The sequence below is a fragment of the Delphinus delphis genome, chromosome 5 (genome assembly GCF_949987515.2).
Source record: "Delphinus delphis chromosome 5, mDelDel1.2, whole genome shotgun sequence".
Taxonomy (NCBI): Eukaryota; Metazoa; Chordata; class Mammalia; order Artiodactyla; family Delphinidae; genus Delphinus; species Delphinus delphis.
In genome coordinates this window covers 32,302,550-32,327,493 of record NC_082687.1, presented here as the reverse complement: position 1 = coordinate 32,327,493, position 24,944 = coordinate 32,302,550, and the positions used below count along the sequence as shown (strand labels likewise).

Here is a 24,944-nt window from a genome sequence, read left to right as displayed (position 1 = left end):
AAATGGAGACAGTCATGTAACGTACTAATCTACTTCACAGGGCTGCTATGAGGATTTGGTAGATTAATATGCACAAAGAACTCAGATGATGCCTGGCATTGGCACGTAGTAAGTTCTTAATAAGTAGTAGCAGTGATGATGGCGCTGATGATATCATTTGCTTACCTGAAAATAAAACCACCTTACCCTGACTGTGGTGAACTCTCGGTATCAATATAACATAAAGCCTGAAGGTTAGTTTCCTTGTGAAGGCATTCCCCTTATTCTCTCATCTGGAAATAACTTCTTCCAATATTGAATTCCCAAAGCACTTGGGGCGGGGGGAATCTTTTTCTTGAAGTATAACACACATACAGAAAATGGCATAAATCCTAACACAGATTGATGGATTTTCATAAAGTGAATGCACCCACTAAAGCAATTTTATTCATACCCCTTTTATGAAATATTTATAAGATTTTAAGTTACTGAGTACTGAAACTCTCTCACCCAGAGCCTAGATAATTCCCTGCACATAGTACATCTATAATAACATTGCTGAATGTGTGAACTCTATGCTGTTTATAAGAGACTCACATTAGGTTGAAAGTAAAAAGATGGAAAAAGATATTCCATGCAAAGAGTAACCAAAAGAGAGCTGGAGTAGCTATTCTAATATTAGACAAAACAGGCTTTAAGACAGAAGTTGTTATAACAGACAGACAAGGACATTATCAACTATACTTCAATTAAAAAAAGGACATTATATAATAATAAAATGGTAAAGCCATCATTTATTAATACATATGCAACCAACAACAGAGTCCCACTATATATGAAGCAAAAATTGACAGAATTGAAGGGAGAAATGGAGAGTTCAATAATAATAGTTGGAGATTTCAATATTCCACTTTCAATAATGATATAACGATTAGACAGAAGATCAGTAAAGAAATAGAGAACTTGAACAACATTATAAACCAACCAGGCCTAACACACACATGTGGAACACTCTGTTCAATAACAGAAGACACATTTTTGTCAAGTACACACGCAACATCTTCCAGAAGAAACCATACATTAGGTCACAAAAGTCTCAATAAATTTAAAAAGACTGAAGTCATATAAAGTATCTTCTCTGGCTACAGTAGAATGAAATTAGAAATCAATAACATAAGGAAATCTGGAAAATTAACAAATATGTGGAAATTAAATAACACAAACATAATGAGTCAAAGAAGAAATTACAAGAGAAAGTACAAAATGTTTTGTTTTGTTTTGTTTTGTTTTTGCGTTACGTGGGCCTCTCACTGTTGTGGCCTCTCCCGCTGCGGAGCACAGGCTCCGGACGCAAGGCTCTGCACGCACAGGCTCAGCGGCCATGGCTCACGGGCCCAGCCGCTCTGCGGCATGTGGGATCTTCCCGGACCGGGGCACGAACCCGTGTGCCCTGCATCAGCAGGCAGACTCTCAACCACTGCGCCACCAGGGAATCCCCAAAATATTTTGAGATGAATAGAAACACAACATATCAAAACTTATGACAGTGCTCAGAGCAAAATTTATAGCTGTAAATGTCTACATTAAAAAGAAGATCTCAAATCAATAACCTAGGCTTCCACCTTAGAGAACTAGAAAAAGAGGAACAAATTAAACACAAAGCAAGCGGAAGAAAGGAAATAAAGATTAGTGTGGAGATCAATAAAATGGAGAATAGAAAAACAATAGAGAGAATCAATGAGCCAAAAGTTGGTTCTTTGTAAGAATCAACAAAATTGACAAACAGAATACTATGGACTGTTGTATGTCAATAAATCAAATAACCTAGATAAAATGGATAAATTCCTAGAAACACACAAACTACCAAAACTAACTCAGAGAAGAAATAGAACATATGAATAGACCTACAATAAGTAAAGAGATCAATCAATATTCAAAATACCTCCAACAAAGAAAAGTCCAGGGCGAGATGGCTTCACTGGTGAATTCTACCAAACATTTCAAGAAGAATTAACACCAATCCCCAAACTCTTCAAAATTAGAAGAGAAGGGAACATTTCCTAATTCATTAGGCCAGTAATATACTGACACCAAAGTCAAAGTCATCACACAAGAAAAGAAAATTAAAGACTAATAATCCCTATGAATATAGGTGCAAAAATCCTTAACAAAATACTAGTAAACTGAACCCACCTGCACATTAAAAAGATTAAACACCATGACCACGTGGGATTTGTTCCAGGAATGCAAGGGTAGTCCACATACAATAATCAATATATGTAATACACCACGCTAATAAGATGAAGGGGAAGAATCCCACATGATCAGATCAGTAAATACAGAAATAGGATTTGACAATACCCAACACCCTTTCATGATAAAAAACAAAACAAAAAACACATCAAATTAGAAATAGAAGGAAAATTCCTCTACTTGAAAAACGGCATCTGCAAAAACCCCACAGCTTATTTAATGGTGACTCCCTCCTAAGATCAGGAATATGACAAGGATGTCCACTTTTGCCACTTCTATTCGACAATGTTCTGGAAGTTTTAGCCAGAGCATATAGGCAAGAAAAATAAAATGCATCCAAACTGGAAAAGAAGAAGTAAGAATTTCTCTATTCAGAGATGACTTATATATGGAAAATCCCAAAGAATGTACACATGTGCACGTGCACACACACACACACACACACACTATCAGAACTAACAAATGAATTCAACAAAGCTTTAGGATACAATATCAACAAACAAAAATCAGTTGTATTTCTATACACTAGCAATGAACAATCCAAAAATGAAATTAAGAAAATTCCATTTATAATAGCATCCAAAAGAATATAAAATACTTAAAGAATAAATTTAACAGAGAAGGTACAAGACTCGTACACTGAAAGCTACAAAATATTGTTGAAAGAAATTAAAGAATACCTAAATAATGGAAATACATGGAAAGATATCCCATGCTCATGAACTGGAAGACTTAATATTGTTAAGAGGGCAATATTCCCAAATTGATCTACAGATTCAATGAAATATCTATCAAAACTCCAACTTCTTTTTTCACAGAAGTGAACAAGCTGTTCCTAAAATTTATATAAAATTACACTGGTACCCTGAATAGCCAAAACAACTTTCAAAAGAAGAACAAAATTGGAAGCCTCACACTTCCCTATTTCAAAACTTACTACCAAGCTAGAGTAATAAAAATTGTGCGTTACCAGCATAAGGATAGGCTTATAGATCAATAGAATAGAATTGAGAGTCCAGAAATAAAACCATACATTTATGGTCAACTGATTCTTGAAAAGTGTGCCAGGACCACTCAATGGGGGAAAAGAGTCTTTTCCACAAGGGACGTCAAGACCACTGGATATCTATGTGTAAAAGAATGAAGTTGAAACCTTACCTCACTCCATATACAAATATTAACTGAAAATAGATTAACAACCTAAATGTAAGAGCTAAAACTATAAAAATCCTAGAAAAAAACAAAGGGTTAAATTTTCATGACCTTGGACTTGGCAATAGATTCCTAGATATGATGCCAAAAACACAAGCAAAAAAAGAAAAAGTAGATAAATTGGACTTCATCAAATTAAAAACTTGTCTATCAAAGGGCAGTACCAGGAAAGTAAAAAGAATGGGAAAAATATTTCCTAGTTATATATCCGACAACGATGTAGTATCCAGAACATACAAAGAACCCCTGCAACTCAAGAACCCAATTCAAAAATTGTCAAAGGAATTAAATAGACATTTCTTCAAAAAGGGTAAACAAATGGCCAATTTTCACAGGAAAATAACATCATTAGTCACTAGGAAAATGCAAATCAAAACGGCAGTGAGACACCACTTCACACCAGCTTGGAGGGCTAGACTCAAAAAATCAGATAACAAGTGTTGGTGAGAATGTGAAAAAATCAGAACTCTCATACTTTGCTGGTGGGAATGTAAAATGGTGTAATTCTATGAAAACAGTTGGCGGTTCCTCAAAGGTTAAACATTACCATATGACCCAGCAATTCAACTCTCCTAGGTATCTACCCAAGAGAACTGAAAACGTATGTCCACACAAAAACTGTACATGAATGTTCATAGCAGCATTATTTATAATAGCCCAAAAGTGGAAACAACCCAAATATCCATCAACTCATGAATGGATAAACAAATTATGGTATAATATTTAGCCATACAAGAGGAATGAAGTTCTGATATACACTGCAATATAGATGAACCTTGAAAATATTATGCTACGTGATAGAAGCCAGACTCAAAAGGCCACATATTGTAGAATTCCATTTATATCAAATGTCCACAATGGACAAATCCTCAGAAACAGAAAGCAGGCTGGTGGGTGCCAGGGGTTGGGGTGTCGGGGAGGGGATGAGGAATGGCTGCTTAACAGGTATGGAGTTTCTTTGGGGGATAATGAAAAACTTCTGGAATTAGGTAGTGGTGATGTTTGGACAACCTTTTAAATATGCTAAAAGCCATTGAATTGTACACTTTAAAGGGGTTAAAATGTTGAGTTTTACGTTAAGTGATTTTAACCTCCATTTTAAGAAACTGATTGCATCTTTGAAGAGATAGCAACAGACCTGGGTAGTTGTCCCTGGTTCTGTATCTTGCATGTTTCTTGGGAAGTAAAGGCCCTGAAATCATTTTGAAGCGTCTACAACTAGTCATTCTCTAATGCTTGTGCTCAGGTTCTGACAGCTTTGACTCAAGCTGAGACTTCATTGTGGGAGGTGAGCAACTCAGTTGAATTCATCCATCTTGGGTGAGAGGACACTGGTGCTCCCAAGGGTGGGTGGGCCAGAGCCCAGGATGAGCTTGTTGTTGTTGACAGGTAGTCACCATTTGTGTTCATTAGAAGAGGAGATGGCAGGACCATATGCATAATAACGTGCTGAAAAGGATGGTCAGGGCCTTGCAGCCACCACCACCACCACCCACCCACCCCTGGCCAGGATTCTGGAAGTGGGGGCTGATTAGTGGCAGGGCATTCTTAATGAGGATCTCTCCTTTGCACCTCTTAACATGCTTGTTAGAAAGGCACCTAAGCCAGCAACAACAGGGCTTAAGGATCATTTGTGTTCTGGGACTTTGAGGCATGAGCTCAAATGTCTGCTTAAGTGCAAAGAACCTCTTAAATCACTAACCATTATTCCCATTTTTCTTTGTATTTGAACAATGCATCCATGGCAGTTTAATTAGAAGACAGATAGTGTCACAGCACTTAAAGTAAATGACAGGCGTTCATCCACATGTGCTAATCAGCACCAGGCAGTTTATGAGGGCAACATCCTGCTTCATTGTTAATTACCCGATTTTATTGAATCATTTGAATTGTTTTTAAAGATTTACCCATGGCAATTAACTGCAGCCATTTATCTGTAATATTGCATGCATATGCCTTGAATATGCAGAACTCCTACAATCTATGGTGGAACAATAGAATGATTCAAGACACGCAGTAAATTTCCCAAGGCCTCTTGCTAGTTTATACGTTTTATGATTCCAAAGACTCATAATGACCCAGCATAGAAAAAGTGCTCAAAACACACTTTAAATAGCTTCATTCACCTCCAGGAGGATCCAATTCTTTAGAGTTAACTTTTAATGTGATTTGATGTGATATGTTTGGTAGAGAAACAGGGAACGTTTCAACCTAAAGGCTTCTTTACCTTTGCTGGAATTAGCATCTCTGTGACTGTTTCTCCTTAGCAGCCTATGGCATCCAAGGGTCTCTATTCCTCAGGCATTCTCAGGAAATACATCTTTAGGAATCCTTTGTGAAGCTTAACATTTATTTTCTCCTATGATTATTAACTGTTTATAGATCTCCTGTGAATTTTTCAAGTTCTAGGCTCATTTTCTTTTGTGATATCCAGTATTTTTCTTAGTAAGTAAGTGCTCTTACACGGTAAAATTTTGCTGGGGTATTTTATTTTATTTATTTATTTATTTAAAAAAATATTTATTTATTTTGGCTGCGCCGTGTCTTCCTTGAAGCACGCGGGATCTTCTTTGCGGAATGCAGACTCTTAGTTTCGGTATTCACAGGGGATCTAGTTTCCCGATCAGGGATCGAACCCGGGTCCCCTACATTGGGAGAGCGAAGTCCCACCCACTGGACCACCAAGGAAGTCCCCGCTCAGGTATTTTAAATAAGAATTTTACAGCTACTTTCATAAACTGAATGATTCATAGTTTTCTTCTTGTTCTGTCTTCACTAGATTTTGGTGTCAGAGTTAATGAGTATATCATAGGTGAATTTGGTAGCTTCCTATCTTTTCTTATGATCCAGAAGTATAAATACTATGAATCATATCTGTTTTATACAGGTTTGAAGGCATTCAGTTTTAAATGAACTTTCACCAGTTTTCTTCAAGATTATAGGTCTATTTGGGTTTTCTTGATCATTTGTAGTTTCCTAGATAATCATCCACTTCATTCAAATTTTCACTATATTAGCCTTTAGCACAGAGAATTGATCTACTAATTTTAAAATCTTCTTTTTATCTATACAGATATCTCTTTATTCGTCCCAATTTGATTTATTTATATTTACCCTTTGGTGCTTTATCAGATGTCAGATTATTTCATTAATTAAAAAAAATTAAGCTCTTGGATTTATTCATCAACACAATTGTTTCATTATGTTCAAACTCTCCAAGGTTATCTTTACTATTTTCTTTTTTTCGTGTGCCATATATTTATTTTAATGATCTTTTCCTAACTTCTTGAAATGAACTCTTTTTGAATAAAATACTTAAACATATGAAATTTCCTGAGTATAGATAATGACTTTATGTTATACATTTAATAGATAAAGCTTACACTTTCAACATTTTGTAAATAGTCCAATTTTGCTATTTTTTCTTTGATTAAATAATTATAAACTTTTAAAAAAGATTTGGGGTTTCTTCTGTAACATATGTTACTAGTGTAATTTTATTGCATTGTGGTGCAGGAACTTGGTCTACACAATGGAAAAATACAGTGATTTTTTAAAAATTACCTATTATATGATCAATTTGAATGGCTCAAATTCTCACAATCTTAATAGCTTAGTTGAACTGATTTTAGTATATGCCTTTTTATTAGTGGGAGGCAGATTCTCAAGTGAAAGAATACTCTTTTCTCTGAAATTCATCCTTCCTTCTCCAAGTCCATTGATGCTTTTCTTGTTCTACCCCTTATCATCTCGCATTTGGACAACTCAATACTAAACTCAATTGGTGGTGCAGCCTCCAGTCTCTGCTACGCTATTCCTCCACAATGCCATTAACATACCCACCTCCTGTTTAAAAGGTTTTAATGCTCCTCCACTGCTTATGGAATTTAGGTCAAACCTTTCCTCGATGACATTCTTAGCTCGTCACAATTTCTCCCCTCTATCTTTCTAGACTCATCCTGTATTCTCCAGCCCACCTATGCTCCCATCACCACTGGGGCATCTCCATGCTCTAGCTGTGCTGAGCTGCAAGCTCATTCCTGAATTCCACGACACTCTTGCCTTTACTTATTGATGTAATCTTTTCAGTTGCCATTATTTCTCATTCCACACGATTGTCCTTTACACCCCAAATTTGGACCAGTGTCTATAGTAGATCTCCTAAAGTTTCTAAAACTTTACTCCCCTATCAAGTCAGATGTCCAGAGAGCCCTACCTGGACTACTCTTGAAGGGGACTCAGGTACCTGATGGAAATGCCTTCCCAGACTAGTATTTAGAATGTGAGCCCCAGAGGGAGACAGCCTTAGCATTCACTAAGAGCCAGTGTGAGAAGCGGTCATAAGAGGGCACGCTTTAAAGTTCCTTTTGCAAAACTTACATGGTAACTCTCCCTTGGAGTACAGTGTGCAGAAAATCTACAGTTATCAATAGCCTGGTGTGCTTTCGATTAAATAATTAAGGATATGTAATCCACGATGTCTCTCTTGTTTTGGCTAGCAAAACGCTCAGGATGCTATTTCCTCCTGGTCTAGCTTTCATGATGTGTCAACTAGCTGTGTTACTTAAACCGTTCAAGTCTCAGTTTCTTTATCTATAAAATGAAGGTAACCAGTACCAATTTACACAGAGTGGTGTGTGAGAAGCCTAGCATGGTGTCTGGCCATTTGTTTAAAAATATGTACTACTGACTTCTGAGAGACTGAATATAAAAATGCACACGGACCATACAAAAATAAAACTCTGACCCACAACTTGCCCAAGAAACCAACCCCCTTATCCACAATGAAACAAACCAGGAAGCCGGCCTGCTATAAGTCAGGCTGCAATCTCTGTTAACAATCCAAAAAGCTAAACAATAACTTCTGTACCAATTGACCCCAAATGGCTAGGACTTGATAATTAACAGCTTCTATAATTTTTGTCCCTCTTCCGACTTAGGACCAACCAGAGAAAGCCAAATCTGCACCCCTAAGGAGTCACGTAGGATGTCCCCCTTCTAATTAGTTGGCCCCCAGCTTCCCCATGCCAACCACTCCCAATCAGGGCACAGCTGAAGCCTCCCCTTTTTTCCACTACAGAGCTTTCCCAGCTCCTCTGCCTGACTTTGAGTCTCTGACAAAACACAAGTGATGGTCTGACTCCTTGTTACAGCAAGTGCTGAGTAAATAGCCTTTGCTATTCCTCATTTGGTTGGTCTCTGTTTATATGTACACTTCCATGTGTAAGATGCTGTGCTGAGTGCTAGGGGTATAATGATGGAACATGGTCCCTCCCTCTTGGAGCTCACTTTCTACAAGGAAATCCAGCAGATACACAGCTGGAGGCAGGCAGAACACGGCAAATGTCATGAAGGGAATGAAGACATGGTATGATGGTGGGAAACCGGGTGTCAGAGGCGTTCTGCCCTAGAGAGTGAGCTAGAGAGGACTGCCTGGTGTAGAAATTTGAGCTGAGACATGGAGAATGAGAATGAGCTGGCCACATAAATAGGGAACGAAGAGCGTTCCAGGCATGAGGAACAGACAGCAGCCAGGGCGCAAGGTGGGAAACCACTTGGCAAGTTCGAGGAGGCCAGTGAGGCTGCAGCACAGTGGGTCTATGAGAGGTAGACCGACAGTTATTAGTTACGGCTAATAATTATTGCTTTGCCCTAGGAACCTCATGTTACTTCAGTGGTTTGATTATAGCAGTTTCAAACACTTTTGAAGTGGCCACTACATAAAGAAAAAAATGAAATAAGCCATTAATTAGAAATCATGTTAATAGCTAATATTTATAGAGAGCTTACAGTATGCTTTCTATGACTAAAATATTTAATTCTCAAAAAAATCCTGTAGGGGAGACTGTTATTACTTTCTTTCTGCAGATGAGGAAGTGAGACAGAGAATGTAGTACATTTCCCAAAGCTGACACAGGAAATGAGTTTGAGGAGCAGGATTTGAATCAGGCAGTCTGACTCCAAAGCTGGCAGTGAGCTGCTATGCAATGCTGCCTCTTCAGGCTACAGAGCTGCTGTGAATCCATCGTTTGATGGTACACACCGGTCCTCCCGAGTGTATGATGGTTACTGTGTTTGCTGGCAGCAGGAAGTATGTTTGGGATCTACAGGCTATATAATCTCTGATCAGGGATTCACATAACTTCAGAGTATTTATGATTAAGGAATAGGGTCTAATGGAGCATGAGGAAAATTTCCCTCACAAGAAAAATAAAACACTGTAAATAACATTTTAATAATCATTCTCACTTTGCAGAACTTATCTACTATTAAATCTTTCTCCATAATTTATTACACAGATGTTTGTGGGTCAAAGTATGCCCAGCTTACAAACAGTTGTCGGTTTGCTCTCCTGGGGAAACCAATTTGTGCTAAGTCGGCACAATGAAGACTGATCTTATTATTTAAATAAATTGAGTCAGAGAAAGGAAGCAGGCAAAATAGTCTGAGGACAGGTAAAAAGTGTTTTCAATCACTCATTTTCCAGGTGGAGTTCTGTTTCAGTGTATATACCCTCTGATTGACCAAAGCCTCCCCAAATCAAGCAGCCCCTCGGCCCAGGCAGTGCCTGCAATCCGCTCACTTACATTCCCATCATGGTTTGGGCAAGAGAGAGGCTTCCCCGCAGCCACAGCGGTGACTGTCTCCAGGATGGAGGACTCCTCAGCATTGCTGCCTGGAGTTCGCTGCAGCACGTCCATCAGGTTTGTGATGAAGAAGTTGTTCTGGAGCGCGGCCACCCCCTTCTCGGGCAGGATGGAGGTCTGGCGGCACACGGGGCAGGAGAGGGTTAGACTGTGGGCGGGAATGTAGTTCTGCAGGCACCTGTCGCAGAAACAGAAGCGGGGCGGTCAGCACAGTGGGGCTCCTGCAGGGGCTACCAGACAGGTTCTCGGTGACTACAGGGCTACTTTGCATAACTTCCGTTGTGGTCTCCTTCACTAGGAAAAGATTAGTTCTGAAGTCAACAGGTCACCTCACATTGCACCAGTCAACTGATCAGATAATCTCATTGACTTTGGTACTGTTTCCTCGAGCTTTGCCACACAGGCAAAGTGTGGTCCACAGGTGCGCATCACTGGCCTCAACGGGGAGCTTGGAAGAAACGCAGACTCGCAGGACCCACTCCAGGCCTGATGAATCAGATTCCCAGGCGATGTGTATGCACATTTAAGATTGAGAAGCACTGATACCTAGTAGGGCGTTCACGAATTTGTGGACTTTTACACAAATTGGAAGAAACATGTCACAACTTTTCTGTTAGCGCTGAAACTCTTTTTACATACAAAATCATAAGCAGATTTCAGATGTTAAAAACACACCGAAGTGGAAATGTTTGTTTGAAACAGGGACGGGACACCCAGAGTCCCACCAACACCATCTCTTCTTAAGAGCCTCTCCTTAAGAGCCGTCAACTTAATTCATTTAATTAGCGAAATGTATGGCTGATACAGTTGACCCTTGCACAACGTGCGAGTTAGGGGCGCCGACCCTTGGTGCAGTGGAAAATCCGAAGATCCCCGTGTAACTCAGAGCCAGCCCTCCAATTACCCAGTTCCTCCACATCCGGGGTTCTACACCTGCAGATTCAACCAACCGCAGATCTTGTCATCCTGTAAAACTGACTAATGAAAAGAATCCGCATATGCGTAAACCCATGCAGTTCAAACCTGTGTTGTTCGGGGGTCAACTTTACTTCCAGTAATCCTGTGATCACTTTTAAATGTATGAGGAAAGACAGGCAGAGAGAGGGTAAGTTACTTGCCCAAGGGACTTAGGCCGTCAGAGGCAGAGTGGTTGCTCAAACGCAGGCAATTTGGCACCAGAATCTAAGCTCGACATCACTACAACGTTTCCCAGTTTCTCCAACGAATTTGAAAACCTCTGATTTCGCCCCATTTCTCTTATTTTGCAGATGGGGAAACTGACATCAAGGAGGTTAAATGACCTTCCCTATGTCACACAGTAGATCGCACTGAATCAATACCAGAGAGGAAACAGCTTTTGCTAAGGTCACTCACTAGCAACATCTAAATCTAATACACATTTTTTGATTCTGTCATTCGTCAAGCTTGAGCACTGCCTCCCCACCCCTCCTTTTTATGAAACTTTATCTTTCCTTGGTTTCCGATACCACACTCACCTCGTTCTCCTTCTGCCTGCTCTCTTTTCTACTGAGTCAATATAGTTTGGAGTTAATCAAGGCTTATCGTAAGCCCTCTTCTTTCCCTGGGGTATTATAATGCACGATAAGCATAACACTCTCATATTTATGTTTCTTCCCACGGATGCCTCCTCTGAGCCCCATAACTGTACACCAACTGCTCTCTTGACATCTCCTCTTAGAGGTCTCACAGGTCCTAAAACTCAACATGTTCAAAACCAAACCCACGATATTCCCGCACGCTGTGTCCACCCATCAGTGAACTGTACCTCCATCCCTTCATCTAAGCAAACCAGAAGTATGAGTCATTCTAAAAACAGTAATTCCCATACTGGTCTTCACTGTCCACATGCAACCCATCACCAAAGCCTGGAAATTCCTCAGTATGGTTCCAGCCTCCCCAGGTCTCTTCATCTGTATGAAGACACCCTTGCTTAGATGTCTGCGGTCGCCCTGCCCCTGGTATAATGCCATCCACCTTGTAGCCCCCTCACCCTTCTCCATACTGCAACCAGAGTGACCTTTCCCAAATGCAAAGCCGACCACTTAAATCTCCTCCCCCTCACATCTAAGATGAAACCCTTCCATGGCTTCCACTGTTCTTACAATGAAGACAAGAATCCACGTGTGGTAATACGGATTACCCACCTATATGATCTGGACCTATTTATTTTCTGTCTTTTCCCCTCATCTGCTGCACATTTGGGCCTATCTATGTTCTTCCAAAGTGTTATATTCCCTTTCACTCTATACTTTTGCACATACCTGAAATTCTTTTCTTCTGCTCACTCCCCTTTGCTAAATTAATTTTTCCTCCTCCTTGGGATTTCTGCCTATTCATCACTTCTGCAGGGAAGCCTTCCCCGATTAGAGCAAATTCCCCTATTACATGGTTGCCTGTGTACTTCTGGTATATGGCCCTTGTCACTGGTTTAATCTCATTAATCTGAGTGAGCAGGTGTTTAATAACTGGCTCCTGCACTTGGCTGGAAGCTTCATAAGGCCAGGGACTGTGTCTGTGTCCTCCAAGCCCCACTGATGGCATTTTAGAACAAATGAGAGTAAGAAAGCGGCCGTCCACTGAGCAGCCGGTGTTTGTGCCCAGCAGGAGATGGAGGTAAGGGGTCCTGGGTCTCTCTCCGTGACAAGCTGTGAAGTTTTGTCTCCACATAAACCAAATTTTCCCATCTTAGGGAAAGTTGCCAGCACCTTCCAAAGGAAATCAGTTCAATGTGCACGATGCTAAAACAATTTCAACACATAGCATTCCCTAGGGACTGGCCATGGTGGGATCCGGAAAATCTCCAGCAGTAGCTACTGGATGGGGAGTAGAAGTGGCGTGGGCTAGACCTAATTGAGAGGGCAGGAGGCCAACCCCAGGCAGCCCGGAAGGGCTGCTTCTCACCTGCAAGAGCAAGGAAACGGGAGCCAAAAACAGCCTGACGAGACACTGAACACTGGGGAATGGGGCCGCCCTGCTAAGCTCAAGCTTAGCTCTCAGCGTCATGTATAAAGAGTGCCCAGCTATGTCGACTGCTTCCTCTCAAGTAATACCCTTACCACGTGAGCCCAGGGACCCATGGACAGTTAAAGCTGGTGGTCATGCTTTAGCTACATCCATTGAGTGAGGGGGAAAAAAATCACTCTCCATTTCGCCATTTTGGAATATGAATTTTAAAGTACTTAAGCCAAGGTATAAAATTATGAATAAAGTACAAAGTATCAGTGCCCTATATACCACCACTTAAAACAAACAAAAAACTGTACACACACGCACACACACACAACCCCACAACAACCCAAAACAAAGAAAGGAAAACAAACAAAACACCACAACCACCAGTAACAAATCCACCTTCTCCATCCATCCATCACCACCAAAGATGTAGTTATTCTGCTGCAGTTGAGACCTTCCAAGGTAAATCAACTCAAAGAACGTTCAATGAGATAACAAATGTACCTTAAACTGGATGGTAAATATAATTACCATTGATTTGAAGTCATCGGAAATACCAATTTCCTGTTCTATGATAGGAGGTAAAAAGTTTTAACTATGTATTAATTAATAAATGAAAATGTACTTAATAAACTGCTATAAAACATAATTAACGTATTTGTCTTTAAGAAAAATATGTAAACTTACTAGGGAAACACTAAAATTAGACCACAGATAAACTAATTACCAACAACATTTTTTTTTTTTTTTTTTTTTTTTTGCAGTATGCGGGCCTCTCACTCTTGTGGCCTCTCCCGTTGCAGAGCACAGGCTCTGGACGCGCAGGCTCAGAGGCCATGGCTCACGGGCCCAGCCGCTCCGCGGCATGTGGGATCTTCCCGGACCGGGGCACGAACCCGTGTCCCCTGCATCAGCAAGGCGGACTCTCAACCATTGCGCCACCAGGGAAGCCCCCAATAACATTTTTTAATGCTTAATTGCTGATGGGGTAAGTTGAACGAGAAGGTAAAAATATGTTTTGAAGACTGATTAATGTAAAAAACTATTCAAGAAATTTTTTAAAAAGAAGTGTTTTCAAAAATAAATAAATTTTTAAAAATAATAATAAAAATAATTTTAGTTTACAAAAAAAAAAGAAGTGTGTTTTCATATGTAGCAAACTGTATATTCAGGTAATTTATAATCATTTAATGTATATAGTTTTTTTTCTTTATCTGAAACATCATAATGTTCAAATATGCCATTAGTGTGTGTCTTCTGAAATACCTGTGGAAGAAAGCCCCCTCTTTTCAACTAAGCCCTCATATATGTAGGTATTTTACCTGATTTGTTATATGGGAGAAAATGATAGGGTTTTTTTTTTTAAGATTTTTTTGATGTGGACCATTTTTTAAAGTCTTTATTGAATTTGTTACGATATTGCTTCTGTTTTATGTTTGGTTTTTTGGCCACAAGGCATGTGGGATCTTAGCTCCCCAACCAGGGATCGAACCGGCACCCCCTGCATTGGAAGACCAAGTCTTAACCAATGGACAGCCAGGAAAGTCCTGAAAATGATAGCTTTTTAATTGGCCATCACCAAAAATCCACCATGAGGGATCTATGGTTGGCAAAAACTGTTTCACAAAGAACAATGGGAAAATTTTAAAATTTTTTGAATCTTAAAATATTTAATGTTCCATCTCCTGTGGAAATAAATCAGTAGCTATTGGATTGCTTTCTCCCGCTTATAATAGTTCTTTGAAATAAAGTACATTCTTGGCAACTCATGATTGCGTTTCTAGATGTCTATCAGAAGGACAAAAGATTTATTGTCTCCCATAGGTAACTGTAGAATTCTGGAAAGAACCCCTTGGCAGGTTGTAGGAGGTCAGTCTGTGAAACCCCCTTCTCTGAGCACAGAGGAGGCTTACCTCTCGCAGAAAGTGTGCAGACAGGGGAGAACCTTGGGATTCTTGTACCTTTCCAGGCATATACTGCAAATCAGAAACTGCTTGTCAATCTGGCGCACCACAGGACTTGGGATGTTGGTGGCTTCACTTGCCATCCTAGACCACTGACATGGGGGGCCGGCTGTCTTTGACCCTGCACGCTGCCGCTGTCAGACAGAAAAACCAAAACGGAAAAACATATAATAATCTGCAAATGCAAATCAATCATTGGTTTATTCGCTAGAGGCATTGTGTTATGAATACAGGTAGAATTCCATGTTGTGACCTTGACATGGCTATAACCAATCCTCATCGCTATAGAGGGTGTACAGTGAGGGGCCTATTTGTAGATCAATAAAGTAATCACAGGTTCAGCATGCAAAGAAAACAAATTAGAAGGTATGTTGTACAGAGAGGTAGCTTGCTGGGAGACTCACAGATATAGAGAACAAACTAGTGGTTACCAGTTGGGGCAGGAGGGCTATAGAGGTGGGGGAGTGAGAGGTACAAACTACCGGGGTTGAGACAGGCTCAAGGATGTGTTGTACAACATGGGGAATAGCGCCAATATTTTGAAATAACTAAATGGAAAGTAACCTTTAAAAATTGTATTAAAAATTAAATTACTGCAAGAAACAAAGGAGAGGTAGCTTGCTGGGTTTCAAAGTGGGGGCAGCTGAAGGGATAAATACTTACATAGTCCTGCCTGTTCATGCCTCCAGCCATGACTGTATCTGAATATATATATATATATATATAGTCTTATTATAGTCTATATTAAATAGAATAGTCTTACTAGGATAGAATGTGTTTTCCCAACTATTATACTTGAAGGGGGTCAAAATATGCCACTCCCAAATAAGCCACTTTGATATAAGGATTATTTTGAGCTGAAGGTGATTGAGAAGCAGCAGATGAGGAAGAGCCCTCTCCCTCTGCCATCTGCCTAAAAGCAGGACACACATTTCCCATTTGTAAAGGTGCCCCACTCTCCCATACCAGGAAGAGAAGAAGACTCTTAATCACCAGAGAGGAGTATGCATAACAAACCTTACTAAACCACCCTTATCTACCATACATATCCTGGTCCCCTTCCCACAATTTACTGCCCCTTGGAGTCCAAACTCCCTTTTCCTTTGTCTAGTCAATTCTCCATAATCTGTGGTCTTGGGTCTAATGGCCTCTTCTTTTCCGTGAAGTCCCTATGCATGTAAAATTTAAAATAGTAAATCAATGAAGTTTAATAAAATATATATTTTATTTTGCAAAAATGAAATATCAATAAAATGTGTATACCTTTTTCTCCTGATATCTGTCTTTTGCCAGTTTAATTCACAGGCTTCAGTTACAGAACTTAAGTGTATAGAAGAAAAGTGTTTCCTTCCCTACATACTGTTAATATCCAGGAATGAAATAATTAGAATTTTTCATTAACAACTTTGTATGGGGTTCAGAGTATTTTCTTCAGAACTAAAATGTGTTTGCCATGGAATGGGGACAAAAGCTAGAGGTAGTCTCTATTATTTTAAGAAATGTCTGTTGGTATTCGTGTGTGGGTGTCTGAGGGCCTGGTGAGTGACTTAATTCAGAGGAGGTTTCAAAATGTGAAACGTCAGGCCAGAAAATGAGAATTGGAAGAGGGTAACAGAGAAAGCAGAGGGCTTATGAAAGAATAAGGGAGGGAAAAACTACAACATAAAACATAGCTCCATTTATCACCTTAAAGAATTTCTGGCTTGTATCCCAAAGGGGTGAACCAAAGCTGAGCTAAAACTCACTACCTAATTTTCTAAATATTTTGCAAGGTGTCCACAGCCTCTTAATTCCCAATGGAAATGCTCTTTCCAAAAAAACAGTAGTTAAGGTTCAATATGACCCTAGGCAGGAAGTAGTATTATTCCCATTCTATAGATTTTTTAAAACCGAGGCTCAGTTAGGAAGTTTGCCAGAATGCAAAACCCATGACATTTTCACCCCTTAAACAACCACAATCCTTGACCTTGGGTTTTCAGAAAGCTGTGCTATGGAAGCTTGGTTTACATATAACATTTTAACTTGGCCTGGGACCTGTGTTTACAGAAACAACAATTCCACATTTTCTAAAGAAAACACTCTTTTCCAAATATAAATGATGGTCTTCTTTCTCCCCCACCAAATCACCAACTTCTAAAAAAGCATGTCAACTTTTCTCCAGAAAATTCTGCTATTTACACATATTGGAGTATAGTTACAAACATGACACACCCCTTTTTCCAACTCTGTGCCTTCTAGGTAAGTTCTCTAAAGAGCACGATTAATAAACAGATCAAGCTTGCAAAAGCACCTGCTGTACAAGAGTGTCACGTTCAATCAGAACTCCATGCATTAGTTAAACAGCGTAGGTGTGACATACCTAATTAGCCAGCATTATCTGCTGACTCTCATAGACTGTCTTCCTAAAGAACCAGAGTAGAGAATGATACCCACTGATTGGATTAAATGCAGCTCTTCTCTCAGGAGCTCAAAATGTTGGCACATTGTCTGCTTTTCTTTAACTGCATCCCTAAGACATCAGCATAGGGAAGGAATGGATTTGTCTGGCTTTAAGATAAGGGAAACCTAAGCTGAGGGTTTAAATGACTTGCCCAAGGTCATCCAGTAAAATCTGTGAATCAGAAAGCTCGGATTTCAAGATTTCTGCCTTATCTGATAAACTCATGTTACCTAATCTTAAGCAAGTTTAACACTTTCCTGGCGCGTGCGTGCGTGTGTGTGTGTATGTGTGTGTGTGTGTGTGTGTGTGTGTGTGTGTGTGTGTGTGTGTGTGTGTGTGAAAGACATAAAAATTGTGAAGTGCTTACTTCAGCAGCACTAATACTGGAACGATACAGAGGATTGGTTTGGTCCCTGAGCAAGGATGACACATCAATTTGTGAAGCGTTCCATATTTTTTAAAAAAAAATCATATTAAACTTTTCAGTTAAAATCAGTTAAAAAGAATTTTATTTTGAATAGCTTTTGAAAATGTTCCTTTAACCCTTCAAAATAATCAGTCATGTGGAGTATTGAAACAAGCAGGGAGAAAACATCATATTGGATTTTACTTTTTTTTTTAACCTTGAATTTTGGATTTTTGGCAAGGAAAAAACATTTGTTTTAATCAAATGATATATGTTGACTAAATGAAATTTCCTGAGCTGACATTTTTATTCTCCAAAGTGGAAATAAAAGACATTTCATTCTAATTTTCACTCTAATTTCATGATAATTATTGTAGTGGGTGAGAGTAAGTCTTTGTTAGTATTGTTAATTTATATGGTAAATTAAATTTACTCATTAGCAGTCATTTAAAATTATGACAATATTACAACCTTTCACAAGTGACCTGTTGAAGACATCTGGATTTCAGGACTCCCAGAATCAACACAAAAGGTTTCCAACCCCCAAAGAGCCCCAAACCAAGATTTTGCCAGGATAAGGATGGTTCCCTGAATATAACTGGACACCCACAGTAGAAAGGAATTTGACTACTCCTGAAGGGAAAATAGAGGCACGGCGCATGCTCAGAAGCACTGTGGGAAGCCTTCTATCCAACGGAATATGCCACAAGGAATGTACACGAAATATCCGACAGCTTTTCATCGAAGTGTTTGGGCACACCACAGTTTCTGGTCTCCTTTGATTAGAAAAGCTGTAAATACTTATCTATACTCTTGGCTGTTCTCCTTTCCCCATCTTGGTTTCTGAACTGTCAAAGACCTTTCTTATTCACATAACCAGCAGAAATAAGTGTATGATGATAGAGATCAGAATATAGAACTGCTCTTCTGGAGATCTGCAAAACTAATTCCTAGAGAGAAACACATGAAAACACACCTGGCCGGACTTTGTCTCTGAAGGAGCCAAAATGCTTTCAGATGCAGGAACTAGTACCAGACACGTTGACAAAAGGCCAATAGAAAGGAAATGATACAGAAGCGAAGGCAGGAAGAGCCATTTTAAAACTACACAAATAGCCAACATGAGTGTAATATTGACATGAACCAGCTATGAGAGCTCTTGTGTGGGGAGACCAGCTGAGGTTCCTTGTCGGCGGAAAACCAACAATGCTGCTTACAGAGGGGTTCACTCTCCTCTCCAGCTCTTTGCTTAACATCACCTGACCATTCTCATCTGACCATTCTGTTTCTAACTGAAACTTGCCCCTATCTCCTAGCACTTGCTACCACCCCCATCACCGCTCTGTTTCTCTCCATAGCACTGGTCTCTCTCCAATTCAGTGTGCAACGTATTTATTTTGCATAGTGTCTCCCCTCCGCCCACCAGGATGTAAAATTCATGAGGGCAGGGATTTTTATCTGATTGCTCTGCAGAAATCTCAGCACCTAGAACTATGCCTGGTACATAGTAGACACATTTTGTTTTTCAAATGGACTGAACAAATGAGGTATAACATGGGAACAGACTCGGTCCCAGTAGCAGAAAAGAGCAGCACTTGCTGATCTCATGTGAACATTTTCACTTGACGTCAGACATTACCTGCCTTCCTAAGCGATAGTCTAATGCTTAGCAACATAATCCGTGATCCAGAGGGTAAATATTTAGTGACGTATTTCAACACACTCACAAATGCAGGAAAAGAAATTGAGAACTATTGAAGACACATATGCATGGAAATAAAAAAGTCTAAGGAGGTTGACATATAAGTTCTTTATTAGTGGAGATTTGCCAACTAAACACAGCTTGTGTGGGTAAAAACAATGCAACCATCACAAAACAAAATCCTTGGGCATAGAAAAACCCTGTCCCAGCATTTTTTTTCCTCACGTCATCTCTTGGTATTTTGCCCGGCTCGCTTTCTCAAATCTACAACTTGGTGGAAATTACAACCAAATGGAAAAGAAGAATTTGATAGGAGGAGATGAAATGACAGAAAAATGCCCGCGTCCACATTCCAAAGTTGAAACCGTATTTCCCATTCCAAATTACACCACTGAGATCAGAAGACTTTCCAAACCCTTTATTTCTGACACTAAAGTGAGGAAGAGGAGGAAAAGAGGATGGAAGAGAAAAGACAGACTGAAGCATCTTCTGGAGAAGGAGAGGGAGTTTGTGAAAGCTTGTCTGGCTGGGCTAGAAAACATGTTTGGGAAACAGGTCAAGAATCCTTAGGAAAATCAATTTTTAACATGTGATTTGTGGGCAAGAAGGAGCATATTTGATTATAAATCATCTTAAAGGCACTAGATTCCATTTCTATTGTTTAATTTTATGGCATTCCTGGATTATGGCTTCTCTTTGTTGCCACTTAGCTGAATTTATTTATGAATATATTTACCTTTTTTATTGTGGTTGGGTCAACGACAGTGGTGCGGCCATGCTAAAATCAGTTTCCCAAGAAGTTAAAAATCTTCTTTTACATTTATAGAAAGTAGATCTTCAACCACTAGGATTATCTATAACTCCCAGTATGCTACCTTTTCCCTGCCAGAGCAGGTGGTACCTAGAGCTCAAGGCACAGATTAAAACATAATTTTAAAAACAAAGTATTTTGAATTTTTCAACTTTATGAGCATACTATTATTCACCTTCAATGGGATCGGCAGCGTTACTGAGGACTCAACCAGAGGAAAGAAAAGAGGACGATCTTCAGTGAAATTAAAACAGGGTGACCTATTTGCAGTTAAGTCAAGCCTCTATCCCAAATGGGCCATTTTGTAAATTAGAAAAGCCAGATGCAATATCTTTCTTGACAGTAGGTGTGTGAGTGTGTGGGGGGGTGAAGAGGGGGACCTGAGGAGGCCGTCCACTTTAACTTCTGTCTCCAGGGAAGGATGTGCCCAAGCTCTCCAAGGGCTCTCCTTCTCTCCAGGGTCAGATGTATGACAGCTTCCCTAGATTGCTGGGATTTACCATATGCAAGTTGATTTTTAAGCCATGCCCCAACTTGTCTTTATAATATTTATGCCTGTTTCCCCTACCTCTTTCCTTAGTAGAGATAACTGTTTGTAATTACCTTCTTCATAAAAGTCCTCACCTTTTGTAGTCAGTTCTTAAGATTTGCTTTGGGTTTTCAGGACTTTCCTGGTGGGGCAGTTGTTAAGAATCCACCTGCCAATGCAGGGGACATGGGTTCGAGCCCTGGTCTGCGAAGATTCCCACATGCCACGGAGCAACTAAGCCCGTGAGCCACAACTACTGAGCCTGCGCTCTAGAGCCCGTGAGCCACAACTACTGAGCCCACGTGCCACAACTACTGAAGCCCATGCACCTAGAGCCTGTGCTGCACAACAAGAGAAGCCACCACAGTGAGAAGCCCGCGCACCACAACGAAGAGTGGCCCCCGCTCTCTGCAACTAGAGAAAGCCACAAGCAGCGATGAAGACCCAGCGTAGCCAAAGATAAAAATAAAATTAAAAAAAAAAGAAAGATCTACTTTGGGTTTTCTAAGTTCCAGAAGGCTGGCCCTGTGTGATGAAGTGTTAAGTGGTCAGGCTAATTGACCTTCACTTTACAGTGCCCTGGGGCAGTCAGGGTGAGTGGGGTCTCCTCTCCCCACATTCATCACCTTGCCAAGTCTCTTCCCTTGCTTTCCTTGGGGACTACACAAAGAGGCTGAATATTCTGGGAAAGGCAGAGGGCAGCCAGGGCCCTAAGCTCTGGGAGTTGGGTGAGGTTAGTAAGAAGGGGGAAGAGAAATGCGTTCTACATCAGAACTTCAAAAGACACAGTCCTACAAAAACAGCAACCCCCTCTTTTTGCCCTGGTGGATGGAAGCGTATTATTTAAATCTGTTGTTTATTAAAATAAATGTTTACTTAAACTATTAAGTTTTCAAGAATAATAATAAAAAGCACTTAACAGAGGAACGGAAGCTACTGAGAATAAGAAGGCAGAAGAGGGCAAATTAGGAAAAGGTTGACAGACTAACATGCAAAAGGCAGGAATGAATGGCTCCTCCAATGATGCTATTTGAATAATTATATTGGGCTTCTTTTTCTTCAGTATTTGGTCTAATCTAAATCTTCAAATTCTAGAAGGAAACCTGATCAGTTAAATTCAAACAATCTGCATAATAATAATATTCAAAGAACCCTAAGAGCCAAGCTCATTATAGAGCATATTCTATAAAATCTACACTAAAATTCTTACATAAGTAATGAAGGGGCACAGATGGCATCAGAGATTTTTTTCAAAAAAAAGCAATTACAGGTGTGTGCAAATGAGAATTTTGCCACAATTAGAAGTAATTCAGTCACTTTTTTTAAAAGAAAAAACCTGACAGTAAATAATTTGGTAGCAGTTTTTTTTAAAGTTTGAAAGTACTTCTCTTCTATACATATCAATAATACACACAAATGTTTGGTTAAAAATCTTAGTTTTATCTGAGAGATAATGAAAAAAGGCACCTGGGAGTCAAAAATTAAGCTCGGTTAAATTTTTTAAAATTGCCACATATTTAGGATTTTTTTTCTACTTAAGGATAGATAAAAGAAAGTCATGAGTTTGGAGAAATTAATGTCTAATGGCATCCAAGTGAAGGACATTTTTATTTCTGAGTAAGACAAAGAATGAGTATTTTTTACTTCATTTCACAAGCAACAAAATCCACTCAGCTTTCGTTATCATATAAATAAAACAATTAAGTCATCTCAGGATTATAATATTAACTATGGTGAAAATATGTATAGATTTTATTCTCCATTTTTAAAATGTGTGGGTTATATATACGCTACATTCCTATTTCTTGAAACAGCACATTCTATCAGAGAACATTTTTACTCAGCCGTGTTTTAACCTTTCCGACGCCGATCCCTTGTGTCTTTCTAGGAGAAAATTGGAAAGAAATACTTAGAGGTTTAGGAAAGGCCACTGTTCTCATCTCTGCAACAGAAAGCTGCTTTCTTGAACCACAGCACACAGGAAACTTCTCATTGTATGCTCGCTCGGGTGGGGCGTGCATTATTTAACACTACAGTGGCTTGGGAAAGATGCTGCTGAAGCATCTGCCCGAAAATACTGAAAGACACCAGAAAATAGGTTCACAGTAGGCAGGAGTGAATCCTAATACCTAAGAGATCAATTCAAGCAACTGGGCAAACAAATGGCTCTCCTTACATATTCGAATTAAAATAAAAGCAAGAACAAAAAACCTCTAACAATTTATTCACGAGGAGTAAAACTACTGTAAAATGATCTAAGCCAAAGAACCGAACTAATAATTTTTAAAATGCCTCATTCTGAATTGAGATCTGTTCCTTAAAGCTGTGACACTGAAACCATCGTTTAAGGCAGAAATATCATTTTACCTTGATGTTCAGAAATCTACTGATTAACATTCAATTTTTAGTTTAAAATAAATAGCCTTCCTACTTGCTCTCCTATCCCGCCCCCCGCCCCCACCAAATAAGGAATAACGACAGGGTGGGGCATCATTGTTTCTGCAAAGATGATACAAAATGAGACCCACTGTTTCAGGAAGCAAACCTAAGGTCCAACCCAAGTTTTTTTTTTTTCTTTTTTATCTCCCTTCTGTGTAATGCTACCATTGAACTCCACCCAGATTTGAGCCTATTTCAAAGGCAGGGAAAAAAATGTCAGAAAAGACCCCAAATGATCTCCTGCATATTTTCTGATTATCAATGGCATTCAGGATTCAGAGGGTCGAGGCATGCATTATGAATGAATGGGTTTCCAATGGTAACTGGGAACTGTGGCACTCAACCCCAGGGTTCTCTAACAGAGGACACAGTGGGGGAAGGGTCGAATCACAGCCTCCTCCACCCTGGGGTACCAAGGAAGGAATCCTGCAAATTAAACACTTCATCCCCATCTTTGTACCCAGCAGAGAGATGCACGGGGAAAACAAATCTTATATTTAAAATAGGCCGACATACACATTAAAATAAAGACTAGTGAAAATAAAGATCTAGTCAGATCACATTAGAAAAGTGATAAGAAAAATCCTGCATGACTTTCTCCCTATTCTTGTTAATTTGATGCTTTTGTTTAAGCAGAGTGGGGGTCTCCCTCTATCTTATAGTTACAGAGCATACAGCATCACCATGAGAGAGAAGGGGTGGGGGTCTCGTGGAGCCAGAACGGAGACAGCAGAAGAAATTAGTTATTCACCTGGCGTAAGACTAAGCAATCCGAACATTAAGGACCTACCCATTTCTGCAGACAGACTAATTAACGAGGCAAAGAATTCAATCCTCCCCGGCCTGGCGCTGCAGCCCGCGACAATCCACAAGATCAATGCACATTTCTGCTAACATCTCAAGTTTGGAAACACCATGCAAAGAGACTGGTTAAAATTCCCTACCATGCAGTGCAGCCATCATCAGAAGCCCAGCATATCTTCTGCTCTATGGAGTGATGTGCCAGCTCATGAACAGAAGAGAGGAAGAGAAAAATGGAGGAAATAAGAGGAGGCTCAGGAAAGTCGACAGGAATGTTTCTGGGTCATTAACAAGTAGGAGACCCCTTTCGGTATTCAAACCAATCAATCTTTATCTTACAGGACATCTTTTTCTCACTCAGCGTCTGTTGAAAAGACTGCAGCAGACCAAGCAAGGGATTATGGGATAGGGATGCAGCAGCTAGCTGCAATGAGATTCGTGGGTGGCTTGCTTTCCCCTCTGAGTCAGCAGTCAGCTGTTTCCACGTTCTGGTGCTGGGCCGCTGGGGTCCATCACCAGCATGTGGCTGCACGGTTACCAGGGGGAGGGCTGCCCGTGCACATCTCCCGCGCCACGCAGCCGGAACAGGCGCTGGGTTACAAATCGTAAAGAGGGTGTGCTGTTAAGTAAGCAAAAGGGGATGCAGTGGGATCCCGGATCCCAGAAAGAAAACTAGGCACACGGGACCTCAGTACGAAAATTTCAAATTTAGAGGAGTGTTTTGGGTGAGTGTGAGCACACACTCACTTTCTTTAGTAAGAAAAAAAAAGGGGGGGGGGGGCTATTTC

General features: G+C 40.0%; 1 protein-coding gene and 1 pseudogene across 1 annotated transcript in view; one reads left to right on the top strand and one right to left on the bottom strand.

Annotated features, from left to right (window-relative positions):
- Positions 1–24,429, bottom strand: part of TRIM2 (tripartite motif containing 2) — a 65,409-nt gene extending 40,980 nt beyond the window's left edge. The window contains exons 1-3 of the mRNA XM_060012169.1: positions 24,300–24,429; positions 14,978–15,162; positions 10,032–10,269 (exon numbers count right to left, since the gene is read on the bottom strand). Of these exons, the coding sequence (XP_059868152.1) occupies positions 10,032–10,269; positions 14,978–15,162; positions 24,300–24,302 (426 nt within the window). The 5' untranslated portion in view covers positions 24,303–24,429. The remainder of the gene's footprint in view (positions 1–10,031; positions 10,270–14,977; positions 15,163–24,299) is intronic.
- On the top strand, positions 17,828–17,926 carry LOC132426406 (U6 spliceosomal RNA; annotated as a pseudogene).
- Positions 24,430–24,944: the final 515 nt, after the last annotated feature.